The following is a 10,358-nucleotide window of genomic DNA, read 5'->3' as shown; positions in this document are numbered from 1 at the left end:
TAGAATTCAAACTTTGTCCCAAAATACTTGTCACAATGGAATACTACTTGTCTCATCAATCACTTTTAATTCAAATTTATTTCTTTTTACTCTCAACCACCCTCCTACATCTAAACATACAAAATTTAATGAGGGGTACTAAAGTCTTTTTTCTCAAACCTTAACATATACTAAATAACCACGGCAACTAATATAGGACGGATGAAATACTTATTTTCAAGCTACATAGACGTACTAGTACTAGTTACTCTTTCTTAATTTGTGCTATTTTAGACATAACACCTTATATTTATGGACGGAGTGAGTAACCATCTGTCCTCTTCAAAAAATTTATATAAATATTATTTATTTTGGTGACACATATTTTAACATTAAAAAATTTAAACATGACTTGTATTTTAGCATATTACACTTTTTCTAAATAAAACAAATGGTTAAATATTTAAAAATCAACGTCCATTAAAAAACCAGAGGCAGTATGTTTATATATGCATTTTGACTGAAGTTCAAATACTTATCTCTCTGCACTCTACTGGTATGGCATATGTTTTATTTGTATAAAACTTGCTAATATTTATAATTGTATAAAACTTGCTGAGTTGGTACATGTCGTACAATACCTGCTGACATAGACAGCCGTGTTGGACAGAGTCACAAAGATCAAATACTGTTAATAAACCATACTCCCTCTCCCTCTGTCGCATAAAAAACCAACCTAATACAATACCGAATATGACACATTCTAGTACTACGAATCTGGACATACAGTATTAGAATATGTCTATATTCGTTGTACTATAATATGTTATATCCAGTACTAGATTCGTTTTTTTTCATGACGGAGGGAGTAAGACATGGAATAAAGATTGGATTTCGAAAAAAAAATCACCACCGAATATTATTTAGACTACCTAGCATAAATCTGACATAAAATCAGATTAGGATACAAGCACGTAAGCGGAAGAGCACGATGCTACTGAAGTTGAGAGCAAAGCATGCCGCCTGGTTGTGTTATTCTGACAATATAAGTATGCACACCTGCAAATCTAAGCAAGAACTGCTTCCTGAAGGAAGCAGCAGCAGCGGCCATTGCCATGAATTAATTAGGAGACAGTGAGCTGCAGTCTGCAGCTTCGAAGGAGAGCGTCTCCTTCTCCAGGTCGTAGAGGAAGTGGACGTTCTGCTGCTGCAAGCCTCCCAGGATGCTCATCCCTGCCACCTCCGTCGAGTTCAGCCTCGCCGAGCTCGCGATCGCCACGCACACCGTGTCGTCCCCGACGTCGAGCAGATAGTTCGTCGGCGGCACCGTCAACGCGGCGGCGCCCTGGAACGTGAGCACGACGTCCGGGGCTCCGCTGACCCCTCCTCTCTTGAAGCAAAGGTCGAATATAGATTGGAATTGCTCCGGCGGCGTCGCCGTCGGCCCGCCGACGGCGGCCGTCACCGCCTTCTTGAGGTCCTGGTACACGCCGTCGACCAGGAAGCTGACCGGCGAGAAGGTCTGAAGTAGGACGGTGCGGCCGCTCTGGGGCACCGTGATGATCGCCTCGTCGCCGGCTTTTATCCCTTCCAAATTGATCAGGTAATAGAGGCTCTTGATGTCGTCGGGAGAGCTCTTGACGAACGGCGTCGTCATGGCGGCGCTCTTGCCGCCGCCGGCAAGCTTCGCGGCGGCGCCGAGGAACAGCCGGCTGTTCTTCCCGCCGCCGCCGTCGTGCGGCGCCAGGCAGTGCGAGAACGCGGTGACGTTCATCTGCGCGACGAGAGACAGCGGCGTCCTCGCTAGCCCGACGAATCCGGAAGGGCCGCCGTCCATGAGCTTGATGTCGCTCGCCATGACGCACCCGAAGGCGACGCTCGCCGCCGTGGCCGTGCCGATGGCGACGGCGTCGGTGCCGATCTTCCCGGAGGTGTGCTCGAACAGCTGGGTGCTCGCCTCGTAGGCGCACACGTCGCCGGAGCAGTTGCGGATGCTCGCCGGGAAGAACTCGCAGAGGGCGGTGCCGCACGGCTCCGGCCGGTAGGTGGACGACTTGGTCGGGTCGAACGGCGGGAGCTCCTGGTTGAAGCAGCTGCTGCTGCTGCACTGCGAGCACTGCGTCCAGACGAGCAGCCCGCCGACGTCGATGAACGCCGACGCGGGCTGCGGCGGCGTGCCGATGGTGAAGCTCGCCACGTTGTAGAGCTCGCGGGACCAGTGGAGCGGCACGACCGCGCCGCCGCCGTCGGCGAGGAGGCGGCCGCGCATGGCTCGCCGGAGATCGTGCCCGCGAAGCGCCGCGGCGCACGTCGTCGTCAGAGAGATCGAGCACAACACGAACAGTACTGTTACAACTAGCCTTCCCATTATATATTATGATGATGATTAATTACTGTCTCGAGCTAATGAGTATGGTAATATGCATGGTATCGAAGTCGAGAGGTAGGGTTTATATAGGAAGCGTAGCTGCACATGATTGGCTGCATGCACTAAACCAGGAGTAATTAAGATGGGTTAATTATTAACACTGTAATGTTGTACGTAGTAACTGAATAACTGAAAATAAAAACAAAGCAACGGATGTCAACGCCTCATCGTTTAATTGGTACGCGAGAGAGACTCGTCGAGGATTAGTGGGCACGAAATGACAGTGAAATTGAATGAACCACTTGAGCCTTCATGGAGCAAGGTTGGGTTCACAATTCTGATAGTGAGAATAAAAACCGTTCATGAGCGGTGTCTTTGGATTTTACAGTAACCATTGATAAATCGATAAAAACAAAAAACATGGATAAATCTAGCTTCTGAAAATTTAAAATTCAGTTTGATTTTTTAATTAACAAAAAAAAACTAGCAATTTGTGTTTTCGACCTGGTTAGGGAAGTCCGGATTACATCGGATGGTAAACCCTATCATGTACGTAGTCGTCACATGGATCTCTATAGAATATGTGTTGAACGCGCAACATGGCAACTTTTGGTTGGCTACGTAGCAGAAGTTTTCTTTAACATTTCTGACCACCTGTTCGTATAGGTCACGCCTCGACCCTGTAGCTAGGACATTCTATCTCAAAAGCCATTGACAACAACTGCACCATATTGGTGTCATTCTTCTCTAAAAAATACCGGTGTCATTCAGACTATAAAGGTTTAATTATACATATAAGTATCATTCAGACATCACTGATGTTGTTACATCCGAATGGATAATGTTTTCTTCGGTTTAAACCGTTCTATAGTAAAAACTGTATATAGCTTTAGAATTTTTTTTCTTAAATAAACCTTTCAGCCATGTCGCCAACCGTACCTTTGACCATGGCTAGGCTATAGCTTTTAATATTTACCGTATTGCGGCGGGTGATAGATATATCAACGGCTTCTTATCATGCCATTGTATTAGACATATTGGATTAGTATTGCAAAGACAAAATGGCGAAAGGGTCTGTAGCCTAGTGGTTACAAGAGTCTCAATAGCACCTTAGGTCCTGGGTTCGACTCCCCTTGAGAGCGAATTTTCTAGGGTTTAACAGCTTTGTGCTTTCAGTAGTAGGAGACGTACCCGTCAACAGTGAGACGCCTGTGGTGTAGCGCCCGTTCCGTCGTGGCGCCTAGCGGGAAAATTATCTCTTAAAAACCCTAACTGCGAAATTTGTTTCTTTGATTGTCGTCTAGTGTCCGTGCCATATCAAGATCTCAATCCCCGATCTATCGTCGAGTTCAATTCCGAATCCAAATCCTTCCTAAATCAATTCCTCCGCAAAAGTCTATTTTGCCTCCCCTGGGGTCGATGGGCCGGATTTCTCTCGGCCCATCTCCCCCTCCCTCCCGGCGCTCTCTCCCTTTCTCTCTCGCTCTCTCTCCCTCCTCTCCCTCCGCCCCGCTCCGCCCGCGCTGCGTGCGTGAGCGCGCGAGCCGCGCCGAGCGCCCCTCCTCCGCTCCCTCCGCTCTGTCCGCGCGTGCGTGAGCCGCCGCGCCGAGCGCCTCCCTCCCCCTTCGCTCTGCCCGCGCGTGAGCGCGCGAGCCGCCCGCGCCGAGCCGAGCCCCTCCTTTCCGCTCCCTCGCTGCCGCTCCCCGCGCGTCGTTCGCGCGCGCGCCCGCGTGGTCCTCGCCCGCGTCGCGTCTGCGCCGCCCGGCCCCGCTGCCCTGCCGCGCCTGCAGCCGCTTGGCCCCGCAGCTAGCGCGCGTGCCCGAGCCGCGCCACTCCATCCGCCGCGCCCCCCGTTGCAAGCCGCGCGCGCGTGCCGAGTGGCCGACCGTCTGGTCGCCGCCGCCGTCACCCTCTGCCGCGCCAGCCCGCGCCTGTCGCCCGTGTCGTCGCGCCGCTCCAAACCGCCCCGCCGTCATCGCCGTCGTCATCGCCTCGGCCCCGCTACTCCGCGCGCAAGCCGCCAAGGGACGGAGGCAGAGCCCTCCTCCCTCTGCCGCGACGCCCCCGCTCCCCTCCTTTTTCCCAAAGAAGAAAGGGACGAGCCCCCTTTCTCTCCCTCCTTTTCCCCTTCTTCCTCCCGCCGGCGTCATCCTCCCTCCGCCCTGTCGCCGATTGGACGCGAGCGCCGAGCGCCAGCTCGCGCCTTGACCGCCCAAGTCGGTTCCAAACCGACATTGCCGCCCTTAAAGCCCCGGGCGCCCTCCCTCTCTTCTCCCTCCCATCGCCATTGTCGCCGCCTTCCGAGCTCTGTCTCGCCTCCGCCGTTCATCGCCAAGCGTCGGGAAATCCGGTGCGTTCGTGGACGCGGAAGGGGACTCCGGGCGCTCGTCTTCCTCCTCTTCCCCGACCCGAGGCCGGAGAGATTACTCCCGCGCCGTCGGCCTCTCGTCACAGCGCCCCTCCTCATCTCGGTAGTGCCTCCCTCCGTTCTCCCTCCTCGCTCCATCTCCCCCCCTTAGTTTTCGGTAGTAGCTCGAGTAGCCTCCCCGTAGCTAGCCGGCGCCGCCCCGACCGTTGCCGCCGCTCGCAGTGTGCTCGCCGCCGTCGCCGCCCGTGCTCCGTAGCACCCGCTCGTCGCCGGCCTCGCTCGGCGTAGCTCCGCCCAATCCGACGCTAGCAACGGATTCCCGTAGCCGCGTAGATGTTCTCACCGCCGGGAATTGGCCCCTCGTGACCTCGTCGCCGTTTCCCCCTTTTGCTCTCCGCCGGTTGCCGCCGCCGAAATCCGCCGCCGACGGACTCCCTCCGGCGAATCCAAGCCGTTGGCTCGCTCCGTCTCTTTCTTCCTCGTCATCCCGGTGTACGCCCCGTCGCCCCTCATCGTCGCAAGGCGCCCCGGAGAAACCGCCGCCGCCCGCCGTCCATTCGCGGCCGGCGCCTTCGTCTTCCTCCCGCCGGCCCGCGTGGCAGCCACGTAGGCGCCACGTAGACGCCACGTCGGCGCCAGCTCGGCCGAGATCGGGTCGGGCCGACCCCGGTCAGCCCCTCCCGTGCGCGCGTTCCACCACGAGCCGTGAGGCTGCGCGTGGGCCCACCGCAACCGTTCCTCCGCGAACCGCGCGCGTGCACCGCGTCCCTCCCCCGCCCGCGCGCGTACGCCGCGTGCTCGCTCCACACGGTGAGCCGTGTCACCGACAAGCGGGTCCCACCCGGGACCGCGCGTGGTAAGCCCGGTCCACCGGCTCTCTCTCTCCTCCCTCCCGCGCGCGCGCGTCTTGGGCCGCCTTGGGCCGGCCGGCCCATTTAGCTCGGCCGGACCGCCCCAAATTCTCTTGGGCCGCGCCCTAGCCGCCCGAGAAAAGTCTATATTCCCTCCCTCTTTCCTTTCTTTTGTTTTCTTTTTCAAAAAGGATTTAATTAAATCCTTTTCTTTTAGACCAAAAATCCAATAATCTTAGAAATTCAATATCTTCCCAACCGTAAATCCGTTTGACTCCGTTCAACTTCCAAAATTCCTCAAATCTCGAGATCTATCTAATGGCATACATAGAGGTCATTAATAGGGCTTTATTTTTTTTCGCCGTTTGTTGAGTTGTCCCGTTTCGCGTGTAGTTTCGGAGCCCGAAGACCCGCAGTGCGAGGATTTCGAGGATCAAGCTCCAGATCTCGAGCAAGGCAAGCCACCTTTGAACATCTTGAGCCTATATTTGAAATTTAATTATGTTGCTTGAAAAATATTATGCATTGATAGGATCGCACTTAATCTGCTGTCCCGTCTGCAAGGCAGATTGGCGGACCTACCTAATTTGTTGCATTTGATCCTTCCTTTGATAATTGTTATATCGTGTCCCCTTGTAACCATCTAGTTGCGTCTCGATATTCGTGCACCCTGTGCGAGTATCGACGGACGCCTTCAAACTTAAAATCTGAAAAAACTTCTTGGGTAAAACTCGGGTTTTACAAAAGACTTGGAAAACCCGACACCTGGGTCGGTGCTTGCGAACTAAATGAATTTCCAAAACCGCGGACCGGGGGACGTACCGGGTGTACGGTTTTCCGCTCTCGCACTTAAGGACCGTTTCCTTGGAATTTCATCCAAACATAAGACAAGTACGACCACATGGGTGGAATGGGACACCCCTGGCTGAGTAACTAGCTTATCAGGGGAGCCTTGATGCCGAGAGACATGTGGATTCGCCGGGGTGGTGTCGGGGAGGACCCCTGGGCTTCCTGGCACAGTATGGTCTGGGACCTAACCTGTTGTTGGTCTGGGACCCCTCTCGTCGGCATATGGTAAACCTGTGTCGGCTTTCGAAATGCCTTGTCATGAAAGCTTGGAGGTCTCCCGACGTGGCTGATCCCCACGGGCTGGGTGATCCGGGTTAGTAATGTCGTGTGGGTAAAGTGTACCCCCTCTGTAGAGGTTAACAAACTGTTCGAACAGCCGTGCCCACGGTCATGGGCGGATGTGAGGTGATTCCTAGCGTAGTTTTGTTTGACTACTGCCTTGTGAGATTGCTGTTATGGAAAGGGGTTCGATGTTTGAAAAATCTGCAGCTGATGGGATCAGCTAGGCCCGGGTGGCCGTTTGAAAGTTGTTGGCCCGGGTGGCCGTTTGAAAGTTGTTGGCCGGGTGCCAATCTTGAACAATTCTAAAGACTGATACATTGCACATACTCCGACCGGACGAGACGCACTGTCTCATCCGTGTCGTTTGAGAAGCACTCACTTAGTTGTTTTTAGAAAAGAGTTCGAATAAAATCAATTGTAAAAACAACAGCCTTTCCTTGAAGCCTGCATTAAACACTTATTTCCCATGGCTTGCTGAGTACTCCCGTACTCACCCTTGCTCTATATAAATAATCCCCCCCCCAGTTGCTGAAGAAGATGAAGCGGATCCTGCTGATGAGGAGTTCTTCCAGGAGCAAGCCGGCTACGATGAGTTTTAGGGTTTCGGCCTAGTTCCCAAGTCGCGCCTGTGTTGTTTGGTCCAAGTCCTGGCTTCCGTTTCCCTTTTGTAATGCAGTTGTGAGCTCGGGATCTGTCCGCAGCCCAACATGACTGTACCTCTACTCTATAATAAAGAGACCTCTGTTGCTGTGATAATCCGTCTTCCTGTGGTACCAGCACTGTTTCCTGGGACTGGTATCGATTAACAGGTTAATTTGGAGCGTCACGGGCTAGTTCCGGTCGGTACTAGTTCGGGGCGTGACATGTGGTGACTTCGTCAATCTCAAGGATGGATTGCTGTTGACAGCGAGGCGCTTGTGGTGACTTCATCAATCTCTAGGATGGATTTGCCGGCCTAGTCTTCGAAGATGCTCATAAGGGTAGGGTTTGCGTGCGTTGTGAGTGTCTGCGTTGTACTGTGCAATTGTAAAAAAAGTATCGTAAAGATAAAATGAGAATGTTCCGTTCAAAAGGTTTTAGATTTGACAAAAGCTTATTATAAATATTATTGAAACAAGTTAAATGAAAAATGTCCTATTTTTCGAGGTGAATTTTATGTGGTTTTCGGCGGTTACGCGCCCAAAAAGAAAGGATAAGGGCAGCCTGGACACACATGAGCTGTGGATATATTAGTCATTTAAAGTTAGAGAATAGCAAGTTAGAGGATCTATTTTCCTTACCACATTTACCCTGATTTGCTGGCTTCATGCTTGGTCTAGTCTACTTCATCTACTACCCCATTCATTTTAAAATAAATAAACGTAGTACAAGATGTGATACATAATAGCATTATTATAAATTTGGTCTGTTTAAATTTATAGTAATTAAGAATCTATCCAGATTCGTATTATCAGAATTTCTCACATTTTATGCGACATTTGTTTATTTTTTAATGGAGCGAATATTTGATTTGTTAGTGCGAGTGTGGTGGTACGTGTGAAGCGGCTTCTGGTGGAAAAAGTCGTCTCCAGCACGTGATCCAGAAATGCAAGGTGGATTAAGCATAAATGTTGCTGTTTCAGAGTTCCACTTGTCATATTTGGTGATTAATTTGGTATATTAGTTCAGTCGTCGTAACTCGTAATCCATGACTATTGACTAATTAGATTTCTTAGCAATGCCTCCCAACAATTGATCGACTCGAAGCTACCGGTCTGATTTAATTTCTCTGTGTTTTGCTAAGATAACTGAAGAGGCATGCAGTTTGTTTCTGAAGCTGTAAGACGAAACTTGGTTGATGAACCACATTTTTTTTTGAAAGAAAAACTGTAGGAGAGCATCCTAATTCCTACAGTGGTTGATGAACCATTAAAGTATTAAACATGGAACAGAGATTGAAATCGAAGTAGTCCAGAATATATCGCCACAGAATAATAAGAATGGGGGTATTATTTTCACCAACATGAGCAGCGTGCAGCTCATGCCGCATATATGGCTGCGTTATTCAGAAGTACACATACATATAGCCTGCACTCTCCTGCTTCCTGAAAGTAATTAAGTAGCAGCACAGCAGCCATTGATTAGCTAGGAGAGTTTAGTGCAGTCTGCAGGCTCGAAGGAGAGCGTCTCCTTGTCGAGGTCGAAGAGGAAATGGATGTTCTCCTGCTGCAAGCTTCCCAGCAAGCTCAGCTCCGTCGTCGAGTTCAGCCGCGCCGAGCTCAGCATGGCGAGGCACACCGTGCCGTTCTTGTAGTCGAGCAGGTAGTTCGTCGCCGGCACCGTCATGGCGGCGCCGCCCCGGAACGTGAACACGAGGTCCGGCGCCGCGCCGCTCGCCCCCGATTTCGGGAAGCAGAGGTCGAACGGCTCCACCGGCGTCGCCATCGGCGGTGCGCCGACGGCGGCCGTCACCGCCTTCTTGACGGCCTGGTAGGCGCCGTCGACGAGGAAGCTGATCGGCGAGAAGGTGTCGAGCAGGACGGTGCTGCCGCTCGGCGGCAGCGGGATCATCGCGTCGCCGGCTTTCAGCCCTTCGAGTTGGACCTTGTAGTAGTTGCTCAGGTCATTGCCGTTGCCGGAGATGTTGACGAACGGCGTCGAGGCGGCCTTGCCGCCGCCGGCGAGCTTCGCGGAGGAGCCGAGGAACAGCGCGCTGTTCCTCCCGGCGTCGTGCGGCGCCAGGCAGTAGGAGAACGCGGCGACGCCCGTCTGGGTGACGAGCGACCACGGCGTCCTCCCTAGCCCGACGATCCCGGAAGGCCCGCCCATGGTGTCGATGTCGCTCGCCACGACGCACCCGAACGCGAGGCTCGCCTTGGCCGTCCCGACGGCGAAGGTGTCGGTGCCGACCTTGCCGCCGGTGTCCCCGGCATTGGTGGACGCCTGGTACGCGCACACGTTGCCGGAGCAGTTGCGGCTGTCGCTCGGGATGGACTCGCAGAGCGGGGTGCCGCACGGCTCCGCCCGGTAGGTGTTCGACGCGGTCGGGTCGAACAGGGGCGTGTCCTGCTCGAAGCAGCGGCTGCACTGCTTGCACTGCGTCCAGACGAGCTCCCCGGCGAGGTCGATGACCGCCGACGCCGGCTGCGGCGGCGTGCCGATGGTGAAGTTCGCGACGTAGTTCATTGCCTGGGTCCAGTGGATGGGCACGACGGCGCCTCCCTCCGTCGCGGCGTCGGCGAGGAGGCGGCCGTGCACGCGGAACGCGGCGGCGCGCGCCGTGACAGAGATGAAGCACAGCACCAGCAGCGTTGCCACTGGCCTTCCCATGATTATGGCTACTGTTAGTTTAGTATCAACCAGCGATGCTAATGAGGAATTGATGCTTGATTGTGATCGAAGTTGATGAGTACTAGCTAGGTTTATATAGGGACAGTAGCTGCAGATGATTGGTTTGCATGGACGAACCACGAGAACATAGGACTGAATAAATTGATGTTAACTTCGAATAATCGTTAATAAGTGAGCACGAAATAACTGTGAAATGGATGAGCCACTGGAGCTAGGAGTTCCATTCAAACACAAACGTCACCGATCGATACAGTTACCTACAACGGTGAGGATAACATTACATTTTGAACCTTTAATTCTCTAGTAAAAATTAATAAACCTAGTCAAGAGC

At 52.8% G+C, this 10,358-nt stretch overlaps 2 protein-coding genes across 2 annotated transcripts; both read right to left on the bottom strand.

The window, feature by feature from the left end:
- Positions 1-1,099: 1,099 nt before the first annotated feature.
- Positions 1,100-2,347, bottom strand: LOC107275730 (aspartic proteinase nepenthesin-1). Its single transcript, XM_015758242.3, has one exon. It carries the CDS (start codon positions 2,345-2,347, stop codon positions 1,100-1,102), a length of 1,248 nt encoding a protein of 415 aa, XP_015613728.1.
- A 6,321-nt stretch (positions 2,348-8,668) lies between these two features.
- On the bottom strand, positions 8,669-10,074 carry LOC4349246 (aspartic proteinase nepenthesin-1). Its single transcript, XM_015757564.3, has one exon. It carries the CDS (start codon positions 10,004-10,006, stop codon positions 8,822-8,824), a length of 1,185 nt encoding a protein of 394 aa, XP_015613050.1. The 5' UTR covers positions 10,007-10,074; the 3' UTR covers positions 8,669-8,821.
- Positions 10,075-10,358: the final 284 nt, after the last annotated feature.

Source organism: Oryza sativa, chromosome 10 (assembly GCF_034140825.1).
Source record: "Oryza sativa Japonica Group chromosome 10, ASM3414082v1".
Taxonomy (NCBI): Eukaryota; Viridiplantae; Streptophyta; class Magnoliopsida; order Poales; family Poaceae; genus Oryza; species Oryza sativa.
The sequence above is the reverse complement of the archived record's forward strand: the minus strand, read 5'-3'. Positions and strand labels throughout refer to the sequence as shown.

Coding starts and splice junctions, on each gene's coding strand:
- LOC107275730 (XM_015758242.3), bottom strand. CDS start 2,347: ATGGGAAGGCTAGTTGTAACAGTACTGTTCGTGTTGTGCTCGATCTCT.
- LOC4349246 (XM_015757564.3), bottom strand. CDS start 10,006: ATGGGAAGGCCAGTGGCAACGCTGCTGGTGCTGTGCTTCATCTCTGTC.